The 20,097-nt window shown below is 39.7% G+C and overlaps 1 protein-coding gene across 1 annotated transcript in view; it reads right to left on the bottom strand.

The window, feature by feature from the left end:
• The window catches only part of LOC124596473 (F-box-like/WD repeat-containing protein TBL1XR1), a 166,489-nt gene that overhangs the window by 20,516 nt on the left and 125,876 nt on the right, over positions 1 to 20,097 (bottom strand). Inside the window, exon 8 of the mRNA XM_047135616.1 lies at positions 13,127 to 13,329. Within this exon, the coding sequence (XP_046991572.1) occupies positions 13,127 to 13,329 (203 nt within the window). The remainder of the gene's footprint in view (positions 1 to 13,126; positions 13,330 to 20,097) is intronic.

Below are 20,097 nucleotides of genomic sequence, written 5' to 3'. Positions count from 1 at the left end.
CGTTTTTTGGTGGTGTGACACTGAAGTGAAAACAAGAAGGAACAACGATAGCTAAACCTTACCCAGGCAGATCTCATTTACTGATGGACACGGACCGTTGTGCTTTCAGGAAGATGACCATAAAAAATTGCACGAAATAAGGAGAAAGAATCACTTCTGGCTTCCAATGTGCTACAACCAGATCAGCTAGCACAATGACTGTGGATACAGGGTTGAACACAATGAGAAATAACGGTCGAGCAGCTACTCACAGCCACATATTTTTGTAGTCAATGCGAAGTAACACATGGGACAGCATGAAGAGTGACCCCACCGGACAGTGGATGATAGAAAATGAGTGATTTGGAGTGACGACTCATCCTATATCCTGAGGTAATCCAGAGGAAGAGTTTGGGTTTGGCAAATGCCTTGAGAATGTTACCTGTCATAACATGTAATGCCAACAATGAAGTACGGAGGAGGTAGTGATGGCGTATAGAGGTGTTTTTTGTGGTAGGGTGTGGACCCCTTACTGAACTCAAGAAAAAGCTAAATGTGGAAGACGGAACACATTTTACGGTATTGTGCACTGCTTACAGTACAAGAACAGTTTTAGACACGATGATTTATTGTATCAGCAACATAATACACACTGTCAAAAAGCAGCATATATGGGGGCAATGGTTTGTGGACAGTAACATTTCTGAAATGGGTTGGCATGCCTGGAGGAGTCTTGACCTGAACCGAATGGAACACCTTTGGAGTGGGTTAAAAATCTAAATTTGTTTTAGTCTTAGGCATCCAACATCAGTACCTTCTTCGGTTTCAATTCTTGAAGAAGAATGGACTGGAAAGCCTTCACAGACATTCAGATACCTCACTGAAAGTGTCCTCAGCAGAGTTCAAGCCGTCGTAAATGTGCAGTGTGGAACCCCCCCCTATAATATTAATGTCTAATAGGTGTACGGATGGTTTTGATCAGATAGTTTACAATCAATCTGAAATCTTCCAATGTGCCTCAGGTCTTTATCTGATTAATTCCTTTTATTTTATCCACACATTCTCTCAGTCTCTTCCACATCTGTGGACCTAGTTGGCATATAAACTTGTGCTACTGTGCTGGGTGTTGGCTTCTTGGCTATCTTGGCTATGATATTACATTCAACGTGCTGTTCATAGTAGCCCACCTGCACCCCTATTTTCTCACTCATTATTAGATGTTCTCCCATATAACCCTTGTCTGATTTTGTATTTACAAGCCTGTACTCATGTCTCCTCTTCCTGCCACCATGCGTCATGCACTATCATTATATGTAACTTCGACCCATCCATTCAAATTTGTCAATTCCCTAGCAAATCTATAAGATTAAAGGATCAAACATTCTACACTCTTGACACTCAAGAGTGCTAGTTTTGTCCCTCCTGATGACGATATCCACTTGAGTAATCCCTGCCCAGATACCAAATAAGTGCCAATATACAGGGTGATTCAAAAAGAATACCACAACTTTAAAAATGTGTATTTAATGAAAGAAACATAATATAACCTTCTGTTATACATCATTACAAAGAGTATTTAAAAAGGTTTTTTTTCACTCAAAAACAAGTTCAGAGACGTTCAATATGGCCCCCTCCAGACACTCGAGCAATATCAACCCGATACTCCAACTCGTTCCACACTCTCTGTAGCATATGAGGCGTAACAGTTTGGATAGCTGCTGTTATTTCTCGTTTCAAATCATCAATGGTGGCTGGGAGAGGTGGCCGAAACACCATATCCTTAACATACCCCCATAAGAAAAAATCGCAGGGGGTAAGATCAGGGCTTCTTGGAGGCCAGTGGTGAAGTGCTCTGTCACGGGCTGCCTGGCGGCCGATCCATCGCCTCGGGTAGTTGACGTTCGAGCTGAGGGAACAGCCAATTCTCTAACATCTCCAGATACTGTAGTCCAGTTACAGTAGCACCTTCGAAGAAAAAGGGACCAAAAACTTTATTGGCTGAAATGGCACAGAAAACGTTCACCTTAGGCGAGTCACGTTCATACTGAGTTGTTTCCCGCAGATTCTCAGAGCCCCATATACAGACATTGTGACGGTTGGCTTTCCCGTTAGTGTGGAAAGTTGCTTCATCACTAAACGCAATCTTTGAAACGAAAGATTCATCTGTTTCCATTTGAGCAAGGATAAAATCACAGAAATCGATTCTTTTAATCTTATCAGCTGCAGACAGTGCTTGGACCAATTTCAGACGATAAGGTTTCATAACTAACCTTTTTCGTAGGACTCTCCATACAGTTGATTGTGGAATTTGCAGCTCTCTGCTAGCTCTGCGAGTCGATTTTCCTGGGCTGCGAACAAATGCTTGCTGGATGCGTGCTACATTTTCATCACTCGTTCTCGGCCGTCCAGAACTTTTCCCTTTGCACAAACACCCATTCTCTGTAAACTGTTTATACCAACGTTTAATACACCACCTATCAAGAGGTTTAACACCATACGTCGTTCGAAATGCACGCTGAACAACTGTCGTCGATTCACTTCTGCCGTACTCAATAACACAAAAAGCTTTCTGTTGAGCGGTCGCCATCTTAGCATTAACTGACGCCGACGCCTAGTCAACAGCGCCTCAAGCGAACAAATGTACAACTAAATGAAACTTTATAGCTCCCTTAATTCGCCGACACATAGTGCTTAGCTCTGCCTTTTGTCGTTGCAGAGTTTTAAATTCCTAAAGTTGTGGTATTCTTTTTGAATCACCCTGTATTTTACCCATCATTAAACCACACAGTAGAGTTGTATGTTCTTGGGAAAAATAATAGCTCTGGTTTATGCTGTCAGTACCAACACAGCAGGGTGTTAGCTAATGTTAAGGGAGCGTTTCAGTCAATCATGCAGACTGCTGACCCTGCAACTATTGAAAAGGCTATTGTCATTCATTGGGAATCACAGGTTTGGCTGAAATCTACAGGGATAAGTGCCTCTGTTGTGGTTGCTCCCTACAGTATGGCTGTCTGTATCACTTAAGCATACAAGCTACCTTTTGGTAGAATGGACTGCATTGCTGTCTCATCTATAGTGAAAAAGTCTCACACTGCTTGGTGTGAATAACAGTTTCTATAGCATCTGCTTTAATCTATTTCATGCAAGCTCATTTTTTCAAAAATAAACATTTCTATTGCACACTGGAAAGTTACATTTTCATCTCCTTCTAGAACAACTATCTGGTGCATTCAAACAGTGCTGGGCTCTGCTTCCTAAGTAGCACACCACTCTCTGGCAGCCTCTTGAATCCAAGAATTCCTTTACTGCTTCCCCAGAGTTGTGCTGTAACTCTCATAACTGTGCATGCTTTTGCAGAATTCCTCCATACTCTTGAGATATGAACATGCAACACACACACACAATAATCTAACACACAGTTATTTGTGTAACATGTCATGTTACCTCTATTAAGAGTCACCACAGGAAATGGTGTGCAATGCGCAGTAACCAATTTCTGTCCGAAGCATTGGACGAGTTCATTGATTTGTTCGTGAGGGGAGGGCCACATTGTTTGCTCCCTTTCGGCTGGTCGGTGATGACAGAATTGAGGTGCAAGCCCTGCCCTTTCAAATGATTTTACAGAAACCATTTGGTAAAAAAAAATTCATTTTTGTGTTACTTATAGCTTTATACGTGTCCTTCACGGTGACGTGCCGATCATTTCATTAATGTTCATAGCTACAGTGATATTCTCATGAAAGACAAATACTGCAAAATTCAAAAAAGTTTGCAATGAAAAGTAGGGGTCGCTATGATTTTGCATTTGATTTATATTACATAATATGTTGCTGCTTATGAAATAACTAACATATTGAGTTTTTCTTTAGACTTGGCTGGATCTCTCTATCTGTCACCAATCTCAAGAAAATTGATCTGATGTATCACACTCATTTGTGACCATGCACACAAGCAATAAAGCCAGAGTGAAATATCCACAACATTCCTCATGTTTCATGAAAGGTTTGAGATATCGAAATGAGATTTTTGGCAATTTATATCATGCAAAGAGAAGAGTCTTTTGCCGCGTGGTTACTATGCAAAACTTCATTATCCACTGTGTTATTTCACTAACTTTTTCTTCTGACTTTTTTTTCTACTGACTTTTCCGATCAAAGAATGTAATTTTACAGGGCCATCAATAGCTGGTGAAACAAGAAATGCTAGGGATTTTGGAACAACATAAGTGTAGACATTAAACCTTTATTTTCGTTCTGAGGATGTGCTTTTTCATAAGCTACTGAGCCTACTTTCCCTCACTAAATAAAAGTAATTCTCCCACATTTGGATTTGCACAACATGTTAGTTAGTTAGGTTAGGTTAGGTTAGTGTTTAACGTCCCGTCAACAACAAGGTCATTAGAGACGGAGCGCAAGCTCGGGTTAGGGAAGGATTGGGAAGGAAATCGGCCGTGCCCTTTCAAAGGAACCATCCCGGCATTTGCCTGAAACGATTTAGGGAAATCACGGAAAACCTAAATCAGGATGGCTGGAGACAGGATTGAACCGTCGTCCTCCCGAATGCGAGTCCAGTGTGCTACCACTGCACCACCTCGCTTGGTACAACATGTTAGTGAGGTGACACTGCTAAACTCCACTATGATTTCGCAGAAGCAGCAAATTTTAAAACGGTAACAAGAGAAATGTGTACATTTTACTAAAAATTCGCCATTCACTACACTCCTCTGAAAGTTATACATAGCTAACAAATCAGGTGAAATAGATCACTGCTTTTGTTACATTTTCAGTGGAATTCTTTTCAGATACTTACCCAAGCAGATGTGACAGATCTTTCTGAATGGTCACCATGAAATTATGGGCATGGAGGGGCTCCACTTAATACTTACAAAAAAATGTGAGCATAGGATTCAGTTTAAAATGACACTTCCCCTCCAGCAATTAGCATTTTCCCTGCAGCGCCCGCCCTTAAGCCCCACCACTACCGCTCCCCCACGTGTCCTGCTGACCATGCATCTACTGGCCACTTTATTCTACGCAGACTCTACTAGCAACATGCTACAGCTGAGTCCTCCTAAACACATCAATATATTTTACAAGCACAGCTCTTCCTTCCTCTTCAGTTAGTCCCCACTGATAGATAGCAATTGTATAGTCAGTCCCACTTTTGCTCACCAACTGTTGAAAATAAACAGAATATTATTAGTAGCTGCTGCCAGACTAATGGTGGTGTGGAACACTGCTCTTCCTACACTTCGTACTGTTGTGACCAAGCCTTAATGTGTGCACATACTTTTGCTTTCTTCTTGAATTAGACTAAGTTAGGGATCTGCTATAGCAGTGAAGGGTGATCAACTGAACTACATATGTCTAGATTACTCAGTTTGAGATGGTGCCAAAAATGGTGAACTCAGGTTAACGACAGCAGAAAACTTATTTCCAAAAAGTGATGTTACAGATATCTACAAACAAAAGACAACATTTTCACGTTTACACCCTCACTTATGACATCACAAAATTATCTCCAACGCACCTATGCACAGCAGTGAAAGGATCAGGTTCAGCCAGTATGATGGTAACTACTGAAAACTGTGGAAAACTATGACAGAGATTCCATCTCAGAGTGAAACATGATTGCACACTATATTTCCTCACCTCACAGCACAAGGATTAATCATACTGTCTTTAAATGGCATGCGAGACTTCTGTTTACAATGCTCAACTTACAAACCATGTATGAAAAGGGGAGGTTGAGGAAGCACATGTAAGGATGTGAGACATGCAATGACATAGACAAAATGTCAGCAATATAGACTAACATGCTAACTATAGAGGAAGACAGAGATTGGAATACGTCAAGCAAATAATTGAGGACATAGGTTGCAAGGGCTACTCTGAGATGTAGAGGTTAGCACAGGAAAGGAACTCGTGGCAGGCCACATCAAACCAGTCAGTAGACTGATGGAAAATACAAACTTGTCATGCTTAAGTTTTGAGTAAAGTAAAGATAAAATTCTTTCAGTTATAAATGAAATCAGTAAGTTATAAATTCTTACAAAAAAGTGCTTATGTGGCTCAGTGCCGATGGAGTAGGGTTCTATAAAATTACTGAATGACAATATAGAGTGACCACACCCTACCTTTGGCTTTTACAGATCATTTGTTAAGACAAAGGTATAAACAAAGTATCTTAATAAATTTAAATGTGTGTATTATGCTATTAGAATATTTAAGTATTTAATTTGTAACTAAAAGATTCCTGTTTCTTTCTCAGAACCACACCTGAAAAGTTTAATTTATTTGTGAAGTTTTGATAGGTAATGGCAGGAAAGTAGGCCAAATTTACTTCTTCTGCTTTTCTGAAACTTAACAATTTCCTTGTCTAGACAGAGTGGCAACCATAGACAAACCACTTAATGAACTTGAACTTTGTACAGAAAGGTCCTACATTCAGTATTATTCCATTTTTACTAGTTTTTTTTCTAACAACCAGAAAATTCTTAGGAAAAGAACTAATAGTCTGATTTCCATAGCCATTAGTCATACATCATAATCAAATCCTGTAAAAGGTGTAACTTTATATGAAAATTGTGGACAGTAGGCATGTTTATGACGTGTACACTACATGCGCAATTCCCTATATATAAGCGTTGTACATGGCTTTTCCAGCGACAGGACTATTTGTTCTGTTGGTATAGTGTTATAAGCACCATGTGCAACAGTATATTCCAATTTACTCCATTATCAGTGCGTGAGACAGTATGTGCCAAGAACAGTTCCTTAATACATTTTAATCGGTTCTAATGTGGTTCGTAGGAAAACCATCCTATTTACATAGTTTGGATGTTTTTGTTTAATACTATCCACAAAATAATCTGAACCATCTTTACATCATTCTAGTCATCAACCTTTGCTGCACAAATCGTATCCCTGCGATTGACCGAAGTATGAAAAATACTTAGTGATTCCAACTATAATCCGTTCATCATAAGAATAAACCTGCATTTGCTGGAACCTCATTGGATTTCCATTTCACATGGGACTGCAGCCAAGCTGCCTCGAATACTATCAAGTACGATAATAAGGGTACGTTTTGTGCTGTGCATACGTGCACATCGACTTGGCGATAATACGGGACAACAGCTTTACCGGCACATTTAACTTGGACAGCACTGGCTGGTCAGCTGGTACAGCTAGCCTGCAGTGATGTGGCCAGCTGCAGTTCACATGTAAAAAGAGATGAGCAAAGGAGCTATACAGCTTTGAATGGCATTTAATTTTTAAGCAGAATGAAATAATACACTTAGAATATCCCACAATATGCTCCTTAGATGACTAGACGAAAACTGCAACACGTTATCATTTTTATCTAACGTGCTACTGTAATTAAAAACAGCGATGATGAAAATGCCTGACTTAACCACACAGTAAATTTTCTGCATAAGCTGTGTGTAGCTCAAGAGAAAATTGAAGGATTTCATCGTGTAGTTAAATACTGAAGCCACTGAAGGTATTACTTACAAGTCAGTCATCTGGTAATCTCTTAGCTCCTTTCTTATCCGAATCTGTGAAATACATTTCAGTTCTGGAAGTGTTACCTGCTACATTGATAACAAGCCTATCAACAACAGAATCCACGAAGCCAATCAGGCACAGCATTTTTTTCTTTTTTTATGATGAGCTGTTCTATATCCCACCAGCATTCGCCAGTGATGTGTGAAAAAGCTGTGTGCGTTAGTTCCAGCATGTGTGGCAGCTTAACAGTCTTGTTACTTCTCGGGTCAAATCCCGTAGCTTGGCTCCAAGTCAGTTCTGTTGGGTTCATATTGTAACGGTAAAGTGGCAAATGTAAAAATGCAGCATTTGTACGATGTGCTCGATGCTGTGAAAATGATTGTTTTTCATGTTTCTACAATACTTATCTACCTCTGCAGTATAAAAACGGTGGGTTTCCCATTTTTGCCTTAAAGAATTAATTGTTATGTTTTCTTAATTTAAACAACTTTTATGAACAAAATTTCATAAAATGTTGATGATTAAGAATTTGTATCTGAAATGGACATGAGGGACATGAAAGGGAAGCAGTGGTTGGGAAGGAAGTGGTTGGTTGGTTGGTTGTTTTTGGGGAAGGAGACCAGACAGCGTGGTCATCGGTCTCATCGGATGAGGGAAGGATGGGGAGGGAAGTCGGTCGTGCCCTTTCAGGGGAACCATCCCGGCATTTGCCTGGAGTGATTTAGGGAAATCACGGAAAACCTAAATCAGGATGGCCGGACGCGGGATTGAACCGTCGTCCTCCCGAATGCGAGTCCAGTGTCTAACCACTGCGCCACCTCGCTCGGTGGTGGGAAGGAAGTGAGACAGGGTTTTAGCCCCTCCCCAATGTTATTCAATCTGTATATTGAGCAAGCAGTAAAGGAAACAAAAGAACAATTTGGAGTAGGAATTAAAATCCACGGAGAAGAAATAAAAACTTTGAGGTTCACTGATGACATTCTAATTCTGTCAGAGACAGCAAAGGACCTGGAAGAGCAGCTGAACGGAATGGACATGGTCTTGAAAGGAGGATATAAGATGAACATCAACAAAAGCAAAACGAGGATAATGGAATGTAGTCAAATTAAATTGGGTGATGTTGTGGGAATTAGATTAGGAGATGAGACACTTACAGTAGTAAATGAGTATTGCTATTTGGTGAGCAAAATAACTGATGATTGTCGAAGTAGAGAGGATATAAAATGTAAACTGGCAATGGAAGGAAAGCATTTCTGAAGAAGAGACATTTGTTAACATCGAGTATAGATGTAAGTGTCGAAGTCATTTCTGAAAGTATTTGTATGGAGAGTAGCCATGTATGGAAGTGAAACATGGACAATAAATAGTTTAGACAAGAAGAGAATAGAAGCTTTTGAAATGTGGTGGCTACAGAAGAATGCTGAAGATTAGATCAAATGGATCGGTTGGTAGGGCATATTCTGAATCATCAACGGATCACCAATTTAGTATTGGAGGGCAGCGTGGAGGGTAAAAATCACAGAGGGAGACCAAGAGATTAATACACTAAACAAATTCAGAAGGATGCAGGTTGCAGTAGGTACTGGGAGATGAAGAACCTTGCAAAGGATAGAGTAGAATGGAGAGCTGCATCAAACCAGTCTCTGGACTGAAGACCACAACAACAACATCTGAAATGGAAACAAGAATTTAGTATCCAATATGTAATTAGAAACAAGAAGACTTGCATTATTCATAAAAAATTGCAATGAATTTTATAATTACAAGACGTAGGCATTTCAAATTGAATGAGAAATAAAAAGTGACACCAGGGGGATTTGAACCCATACACGAAAGAACCGCAGTTGGCTTACATTCCATTATGCTAATGACTGCACTACATTTTCAATATGAATAATTCATCAACTGCATTGTATACAACGCTCGGAAAACTTCAAAACCGAATATCTCCATAAATTTATGAAATACATTAAGAACAGCCTATTTCTCGGCACTTTTTAACCATGTTCCATGCGTGCGTCTCACTACGGAACAGAAAGAAGCCTCAGCCATTTTCATACTGCGCATTAACAGCATGAAAATCAGATTACAACCACGCAGAGGCTATGACTGTACACGATTTTTGAAATAAAAACAATGTAGCTAAAGTGTGATTAAGAAAAATGCTGATGGCTGTTAATACATTTGAATATCTTAAAGTTTCATTTAACATAACTTAGTAATAAGATGCCTCTTACATAAGTAGGACCTACTTCCAAGAGCGTAACAAGACCAGTGTACCTGCACTACAGCTTCTAACCAATCATCGCATTTGTGTTTAGTTTCATCAGGTTTATTCTTATGATGAACGGATTGTAGTACATCCTACATTATTCTTGTTGTGTATATCTTATCCCGAATAATGTGGATAACAGCCATATTTTGTACTGCTTTGCTGCAGCCAATACGACTTTTTCATGTGAGTTCCATCATCCACTAATCACTCTACATGACTGGCCACTGCTGAAGAGAATGGGTAGAATATTCTACCAAACAGAACTGATTTGAACTGCCTTCTCATCAGAAAATATAAAACTTTTAGCTGAAACAATGTACAAAATGTCCTGTTTTTTATTACATTCTGATATCTTTAAATTCATTTAGCTGAGAAAGGAATAATCAAACAATGGAAAATCCAGGATGGAATGTAACAATATTGTGAAAAGGAAAGTTGCTACTCACCATACATATCAGAGATGCTGAGTCGCAGACAGGCATAACAAAAAGAATGTCAGAAATATAGCTTTCTGGCAGCAAGGCCTTCATCAAAAATAGATGACAAACACACACATATACACTCACGCAAACGCAACTCACACACAAGACTGCAGTCTCAGGCAACTGAGGCCACACTACTAGTAGCCGAACCAGTGCATGATGAGAGTGGCAACTGGATGGTGGGTAAGGAGGAGGCGGATGGTGATAGCTGAAAAGGAGAGAAGTAAAAAGACTGGATGTGATTGAGGAATGAGAGCTGTGTAGTGCTGGAATGGAAACAGAGAAGGGGCTGGATGGGAGAGGACAATGACTAATGAAGGTTGAGGCCAGGAGGGTCTCGGGAACGTAAGGATATACTGCAGGAAAAGTTCCCACCTGTGCAATTCAGAAAAGCTGGTGATAGCGGGAAGGGTCCATATGGCACAGCCACTGAAATGAAGGATGTGTGTTTGGCAGTGTGCTTAGCAACAGGGTGGTCTATTTGTTTCTTGGCTACAATGTGTCGGTGGCCATTCACGCAGGCAGGCAGCTTGTTGGTTGTCATGCCCACACAGAATAGACCACAGTAGTTGCAGCTTAGCTTTTAGATCACATGACTGGTTTCACAAGTAGTCCTGCCTTGGATGGGATAGGTGATGTTTGTGAGCAGACTGGAGTAGGTGGTGGTGGGAGGATGTACGGGACAGATCTTGCATCTAGCTCTACTACAGGGGTATGAGCCATGAGGTAAGGGGTTGGGAGCAGGGGTTGTGTAGGGATGGACGAGTATATTGTGTAGGTTCGGTGGACGGCAGAATACCACTGTGGGAAGGGCGCGAAGGGTAGTGGTCAGGACATTTCTCATTCCAGGGCACGACGAGAGGTAGTTGAAACCCTGGCGGAAAAAGTAATTCAACTACTCCAGTCCTGGGTGGTACTGAGTTACGAGGGGAATGCTGCTCTGTGGCCGGACGGAGGGACTTCGTGAAGTGTTGGCAGACTGGAAAGATAAGGCACAGGAGATTTGGTTTGGTACAGGGTTGGGAGGATAATTACGGTTTGTGAAGGCTTCAGTGACACCCTCAAAATATTTCTACATCTACATCTACATCCATACTCCGCAAGCCACCGGACGGTGTGTGGCGGAGGGACCGGTCATCACTGCTGACGCAACGACCGTGGGAGGTTAGGCCGTATGGAACGGACTTCTTGGTATGGCAGCTGTCAAAGCAAAGGTACTGCTGGTGGTTGTGGGTCTGACATGGACAGAGGTTGTGAAGTAGCCATCTTTGAGGTGGAGGTCGACATCTAGGCAGGTGGCCTGTTGGGTTGAGTAGGACCAGGTGAATGAAATGGGGGAGAAGTTGTTAAAGTTCTGGAGGATTGTGGATAGGGTGTCCTCACCCTCAAACCAAATCACAAAGGTGTCATCAATGAATCTGAACCAGGGTGTGTGTGTGTGTGTGTGTGTGTGTGTGTGTGTGTGTGTGTGTGTGTGTTAGGATTCTGTATGTTTAGGAAGGATTCCTCTAGATGGCCCATGAATAGGTTGGCATAGAATGGTGCCATATGGGTCCCCAAAACCATATCCCGGATTTGTTTGTAGGTAATGCCTTCAAAGCAAAAGTAACTGAGGGTGACGATATAATTGGTTCGGAACCCACTGGGCACTGGGAAAGGTAGTGTTCAATAGCGGTAAGGCCATGGGCATTAGGGAGGTTAGTGTAAAGAGAAGTGGCATCAATAGTGACGAGCTGGACACCATGTTGCACAGGGACAGGAACTGTGGAGAGTTGGTAAGGGAAATGGAGGAGGAGGAGGAGGAGGAGGAGGAGGAGGAGGAGGAGATTAGTGTTTAACGTCCCGTCGACAACGAGGTCATTTGAGACGGAGCGCAAGCTCGGGTTAGGGAAGGACGGGGAAGGAAATCGGCCATGCCCTTTCAAAGGAACCATCCCGTCATTTGCCTGAAAGGATTTAGGGAAATCACGGAGAACCTAAATCAGGATGGCCGGAGACGGGATTGAACCGTTAGAGGAAATGGTCGGTACCTTTTATACAGGAGGGTAGATTCCGGGTAATAGGTTAAAGGTGTTGGTCTAAGAGACAGATTCTCTCAATGGGGGTAGAGTAACTGGCCACAATGGGGCATCCTGGGTGGTTGGGTTTATGGACTTTTACGAGAGCGCAGAGAGATGGACTCCAGGGAGAGGTTCTGGGATGGGCCTCAGGATTTGAAGAGTGACTGGAGTTCCTACTGGATTTCTGGAATGAGGTCACTGTGGCAAGGTTTGTAGGTGGATGTATCTGACAGCTGGCAGAGAGCTTCTGCCAGATAATCCTTGCAGTTCAAAAAACCAGTGGTGGAGCCTTTATGGGACTCAGCATCTCCACTATATGGTGGGTGGCAACTTTCCTTTTCACAATACTGAGAAAGGAATAACTATGGTTAAGGTGACATAAGCTGAAAACTGGCCACTTCCGACATTTTACCAAAGGTTTCCATTTACCGCATTTACAAGTTAGTGAAATGAACAAATGAAATGTGCCACCTTACTGTGAAGTTTGATTTACAACTGACCATCACATGTACTGAATCTCCATGAGATTTTTCTGTATCCCCTATGTGAAAAATGATTAAATTTTTCCTAAATGTAGTTTTTCTTGTTTACTACACATGTATGAATCTTTGTATGGTAGAATACAGTGATTTTAACGGAGTAGCACATAAATTGTGAGACTTAATTTTTATGCAACAGCTTTGCTTACCCTGTAAATCATTGTAATCAGAGTTTCTTTTCAAACACACTGTTAAAACAAATAATATAACAAAAAGTCCTACAAGATACTGAGGAACTTGGCACACAGTGCTGCATTTATTATTAAAAGAAAGCAATTACCTTGCAAGAATAAGGTTCATATTGGGATTAGATGTCCCTGGACCTGTGGGGCTCCATTTGATTGTGTAGATTTCTTTACTATGTGCCTGCAGGTCATGGACACAAGTGTCCTGTTTCATGGACCATATCTTCAGTGTCATATCATCTGAGCAAGATGCCAGCAAGTTTCCTTGAGGATCCCATTTAATAGCATTAACTTCATTCTGAAATCAGAAAATATGGCACAGACACGACATCATACACTTTTTGGTAACAGTAAATATTTATGACTATAGTTTACATATCTAATGCAAATAAATAATGAACATTTCATATAGGTACAAAACTGACCAGTAGTAGTTTAAATCAACTTATTTTTCTTATATTTCCCAACAAAGTATTTGGCAATTATCCTATAGGCTGGGTGCTTCAATACTCTTCATTTCAGGCACACTACTTATAGACACATAACAGTACTTCAAAACACCAAAATGAACATTTAATTGATGCTATGGGATAAGTCACAACCGGAAACTTTAGAAAATTTTCAGAGGTGCGTACTACAATTTTGAAAAGCAGAAATGATTAGAAATTTAGAAAGAAAACCAACAGAGTAAATTTATCTATTAAGATGTCACAGAGGAGGTCATATTCCCCGATCCTGATGTACAGATTCTATTACAGATTTTCACAGATGAAAATAACATCCACATATCAAAAGCAAAGATAAAATTGTACGCTTTTACCTGAAAATATACTACACAACGCTGAATAACGCTTTCTTGATATTACTGAGAACTAACCCACCTCCACAGTCAAGAGTGCTAACAAACGATCAGGGAGATGGTGCTCAGCACAGAGGCAGTCAGCTTGTCAACAAACTTTGTGTCAAAGCCCAAGATTAAATTCCCAGCCTCTCGACAGTGTTACGTTTAGTGAACACGTGATATTGTCAACAGTGATTGGTGCCTCAGGTGCATTGGCTCAACTAAACCCTGAAGAGGAGCAAGTCATGTGCCGATATTGGTACTTGTCCTCTCCCTTCTCCTTCGCTCCAGGCTTCTATTTAACAACACAAAACAAAACACTAACTTCCACAAACTCTAGTTAGTTCATTCATTGCAGCTGTATGTACTGTATGTAACTGGAAATTCAGTTCAGTTCACGAACTCTCATTTGTCCTGAAATCTGTCCATTGGTACTGCGAGACAAAATTTTCTGCCCACTCACCAATTTCCTCTCCACACTCACAATAGTTCTTAGCTAAGCTCATGTCACTGTTCCCCCTACAAGCCTTCTGCAGTGCTGTGCTTTGGCAACAGTGAAAAACAGACAGCTGTATCTTCTAGAGTGCAGGTCATATGTAACAACAGTAACTAATACTTAAATTAAAGATTGCAGTAATGATTCAGTTCAGTTCTCGAACTCCCATTTGTCCTGAAATCTGTCCATTGGTACTGTCTCCGCAATGGGTCTTTCCACTATAATTTCTTTTTGCCATAACAACTGCAGTCAGCCTAATGTGATTTGTTTTGTTTGTTAGACATTTAATTCTGCATTAATTTTTTTTCTCGTTTCCTACGCTGATTAAAAGCTGGTAGTGTTACCCCCAGTATTCCGATATGTGTACACCTACTGAATTTTCATTTGAAACGCGCTTCATAAATCATTAATTTCTTATAGCCAAACAAAACAGTGACTTGGATTCAGAATCATGTAATGGTTTCTGAAGGACAAGAATTTCACTTCTGAATGGACAAGAGTTTCACTTCTGAATTTTACCTTTACTTAAAAAGCAGCATAAATACGATATCCACAATTGCATGAGAACTTTTCAAAAGTTTGTGAGTTAATTTAATGCTATTTTCTCCTGTATTTCACAATTTTCAATTTTTTAAGCACAGCATTAGATTGTTGTAGTGCCTAGTTTATAGTTTCTCACATATCCATCAGTTGCACATGTGCCACGAGTCAAATGTCATGTGACTGATCAAATGAGATCGATACTGTATCGAGCACTTCTGTGTATCGGGAAATCTCAAGCCTATAAGCCTCCACTGGGCATGTGGTGTCGTTTTAGACCCCATACCACTTACACTTCTTGCACTTCATTATTTACTGGATCTACAACACTCATGGTCCCTGAATCTCTCTCATAGTTATGGCTACTATGCTTAAATACCATTAATTAAATATTTCTTTAATTTATGATGTCTTAATTTAGGAATCAACAAAAATAGGCACTTGGGGTCTTCAAAGAGCCCAGCTGGTTTAACTGACTTTGTGTTGCCAGAAAATTGCTGAAGTTGGCAGAACTTATTAATAATGAAGGTTACTCAGTTGTTAAGCTTCAGATAGCATTGTTGATGCGAGGGAAGTGGATGATGGCTGGCTTTATTACGTAAGTACAGTATTTGTTTTCAAATCTTACAGTTTTTCACACATGTATGGTAGTATTCATATAAAGAAAGAAATGTCTGTTCATTATAATGCAAATCAATCAAAATTATGAAAACTGTGGAAACTGAAGGAAAAACTATTTTCATATAACTTACGTTAAAATTTAAATATAGGATTAATTTTTTGTTTAGGGTTGATGGAAAACTTGTTCGGACTGAAGAAGCTGATAAGATCTTCTTGAGATGTGGGATGATGATGATGTAGATAATGAAAGTATTTATGACCTGAATGATGATAAATACTTGCCCTCAGATAGTGAAGAGGAAGAAAGCAGTGATATAATGGAAGGGGAAGAGGAAGATACTGAAGATGACGTCATTCACAGTGGCAATGATATAACTGTAAGTAATGACAACACTATGAAAGGTTATTTCAGTGGAAAAAATGGAATGATTTGGTACAAAGAGCTTCCAACTAAGTGCCAAACTCCATCTCATAATATAATTCATGATAAACCTGGTCCTAAAGTCGTACCCCCTAATTCAATAAAAGGAGCCCTAAAGCTCCTAATTACCCCAGAAATAATGTCCGTTGTGGTAAGGGAAACTAACGGAGAGGTTAGGCGAGTGTACTAAAGTGGAATGAAGATTATCCTAGTAGTACACCTAAGGTATGGAAGGAACTAGATGCAGAAGAATTAGAGGCGATCATTGGTTTGCTTGTATCTTCTGGAGCCTACAGATCAGTGGAACGAAGAACATGACAGACCTAATTTCAGAGCAACACTGCACCTAAAAAGGTTTCAAGCTATCACAAGTTTTCTCAGGTTTGACAGTGAGGAAACAAGGGAAGCTTGTAGGGCTCATAGTAAATTAGCTGCATTTAGAGACATCTGGGAAATGCTCACTACACAGCTTTCTTCCATATACAGTTCAGGCTTTGACATAACTGTTGATGAACAGTTTAGAGGGAAATGTCCATTTCGACAATATGTGAAAAGCAAGCCTGCCAAATATGGTATAAAAATATGGTGGGCTTGCGATTCTAAAAATGCATTTCTGCTGAATGGATAAATTTACTTGGGAAAACAACACAGCCAAAAGAGAAAAGTAAATCAGGTTTCCAGAGTCATAAGAGATCTAACTGCAAAATGGTTCACTGAGGGCCACAACATTGCAGCTTACAATTTTTTCAGTAGCATACCTTTAGTGAGAGAATTTCTGGCGATGAACACCACCTATGTCAGAGCTCTAAGGAAAACAAGATCAAAATTCCGAAGGAGAGGCAGCCACATCATTAGAGAGAAGTAAATCCCTCTGTGTTTGGATTCTCTTATTCCGTATCACTAGTATCATATGTACCAAAGAAGTCATTAGCAGTTACACTTGTCTCCTCTCTTCACTCATCATGAACTGTAGTTGGTCACAAAAAGAAGCCAAAAGTAATAGAGCATTACAACAAACATAGGGGGGGGGGGGGGGAGGGGGGGGGGTGACACCTTGTGTCAACTTGTGGGCACCTATAGCATGAAACAACACCAAACACTGGCCTCTTTGTACTCTTCTATAATATGATCAACATTGCTGGAATTGCTGCAATGATTATATGGTTGCATCTTCACCCACAACGTCTGACTTCAAATCAGGAGAGGTGGCAGTTCCTGCTGCAGTTAGGATGACAGCTTGTACATCCTTACATCAACATAAGACTACCGTGTCGTGGTGAGAAGGCCATTTCTATCACAGTAAAATTAGAATAGGTTATCTGATTGAACTGAAGTTTTCATTTTCTTTTATTTGTGTTATGATCTCTATTGATATAGCAAAAACTGATAAATAAGAAAATAGATCAGTTGTCTTCAAAAAGATAAAATAAAACTGTATGTCCTGATGATGTTTAATATGTAAGGATGTAAATTGTAAAAAATAAAAGATGTTATTGTAACAAAAAGCAATGTAAAACAAAATATGTGCAAATTATATAATAATGAATTTTCTGCCATACAATATAAAAAACAAATTTTCATTTCATATACATGATCCACTAATAATAAAAACAGTGTGGAATATAACAATTTGATGTTACAACAAGGAAATAATGGCAAAACCCAACAATAAATAAAGTGCTCCAGTCAAATGAACTGGGGTCTTGAAAGACCCCGTCATGTAACTTTTCTAACATGCCCAGCAGATGGTTAAAACGAAAGTGTTTGCTAAGCTCTACCCTTCATTTCTCTTCAAAAGAAACTTGTACAAAACCTCAACAGCCAAAGCTTCATCTGTAAAATTGTTTACCTCAGCAGCAATAATTTAATCTGCAAGTATAAGACGTATTTTTTGAAAGACAAATTTAGGAAAAACTTCATCTTATAAATATGGTAAAAATACAGGCAGTGAAGACATGTTACTTGTAAACATCTATAATTTCATATGTTGCTCTGCCTTTGATGTTGAAGTATTTAGATGGTGGGACTGTAACAGCACTTGAGAGCAAGGGGGCAGAATTTACAGTAGCAATGATTGCAGGGATGGGATAATTATCTGAGAATGTCATGATCTACGAGGATATTACAAAGATTTGGTGGGTGACAGAATGCTGCTGTGAGTCGCCAATGTTTTGGTGAAGATGTCAAGGGAGAGATGATCTCATCCCAGAAGTTCGCTTTAAAGTCACAGTCTTCCACTATCCAATCTCACTGACATTTATCTGTTGTAGAATCCTAGAACATACTCTGAGCGCAAATTCAATGACATGTCTCGAACAGAATGCCAACCAGTACGAATTCAAAAACATCAGTTGTGTGAAAACTATTTCATGGTTTTCTCACGACTTTCTGCAAGCCATATATAAGGCAGTCACATGACGCAGTATTTCTTGACTTCTGAAAAGCATTTGACTCAGTACCACACATATGCTTGTTACCAAAACTACAACTCTATGTGGTATCAAGTGACTAGACTGAGGATTTCTTTGTAGGGAGGGCAAAGCTTGTCATATTCGGTAGCGCGTTAGCAGTTTTAGAACGTCACATGTACTCAAGTAAGTGTGATGGTACCCCTGCTGTTCATGTTGTATATTAATGACCTTCAAGACAATATTAATGGTAACTACAGACTTATCACACATGCTGTAATTCTCTATAATGAGGTACTATCTGAAAGATGCACAAATACTTAGCCGGATCTTGATAAAGATTCCAGGTGGTACAAAGATTGACAACTTGCTTTAAATGTTCATTAATTTAAAATTTTGCAATTCACAAAATGAAAAAAAGTTTCAAAAAGTCACAGTTCGAATCAGTCAACTCAAACAGTTTCTTGGGTGTAATGAATTGTAGGGATATCAATGTAACAATCACATAGGCTCAGTCGTGGGTAAAACAGACTTCAGTTCAATGGTAGAATACTTGGAAAAGAAAGTCAGTCTCTAAAGGAGATTGCTTAGAAATACAACATATCTTAGAACAATTCTCAGGTGTGTGCGAGGCGTACCAAACAGGTCTAATGGAAAACAGTGCAAGAATGAAGTGCTGCAGAGATTGCTCATTACTGGTTACTTCACTTTGGCAGCCACGAAGCTTCTTTACTGAGACTTGCAGCATTCTCACGATCGAGACAAATACTGTGGAATGGTGGCGACTAGGACACACACACATGTTGTGTGAAATGAGGACTCAGTTTGGTCAGCCAGAAGCTAAGGAATTTCAGTGTCACTGATGTCTAACTGTAGGCAGAATTAATTAGCATTAATTGTTACCTTGTCAATCATGTATAAATTGTAACAAATAGCAAGGGAAGTTTATACTTCATTCGTCAACTGTGCTACACACACTGATGTCAGCATACCATCTTGCAATAATATTTCACTGAAATCACAGAAAGTACTGAAGCAGAAATGAGACAACACAATCACAAATCTTTATGGTTAATATTGTGTCACCTAAGTGTGATGAGATTTTGTATCAATACTTAAGGGGAGACAGGGGCAGAAATAATGAAAAATTTACAAATTATTTTTATTTGCTTATTTGATAGTAAATATAATTGAGATTATTATCCCAAATTTTTTCCTTGAAATTTGAACTACAAATGGCATAAAAAAATTAAAACCCTAAGCAGTGTAATGCGCCAAGCCCACTTTTCAATGTACCAAATGGAGGAAAAATTTTATTGCAGAGTTTGGCCTGTGAACCTAGAAAATATAGCTTTAAAAGGCTGTGATTTTTTGTATACATAACAGAAGGTTGTGGAGCCATTTTCTGGTTCAATCAGTGTGGTATAGAAGGCTGTGGAGTGTTGTAAACAAGTTTTGTGCTGTTCAGTGGAATTCGAGTGACGCTTGATTTATTGTGCCATTCTTTGTGCAAGGTTGAATCTGTTGATCCCTTTTTACAATGCCAAGACCTGGTAAAGTATTTAAAAAATATAATAAGTCCCATATTTCCAATATAAAGCGAAAAACTGACATTAAGGTTAGGGTCGGACCTGCAGATGCGAACATTAGCTTGTCTCAAAGTGCATCTAAAATAAAACTTGGGAAAGGGATTGTGTCAGAAAAAAACAAATCAAGACAGAAATACAGGTTTCAGAATT

This window comes from Schistocerca americana, chromosome 2 (assembly GCF_021461395.2).
Source record: "Schistocerca americana isolate TAMUIC-IGC-003095 chromosome 2, iqSchAmer2.1, whole genome shotgun sequence".
NCBI lineage: Eukaryota > Metazoa > Arthropoda > Insecta > Orthoptera > Acrididae > Schistocerca > Schistocerca americana.
The sequence above is the reverse complement of the archived record's forward strand: the minus strand, read 5'-3'. Positions and strand labels throughout refer to the sequence as shown.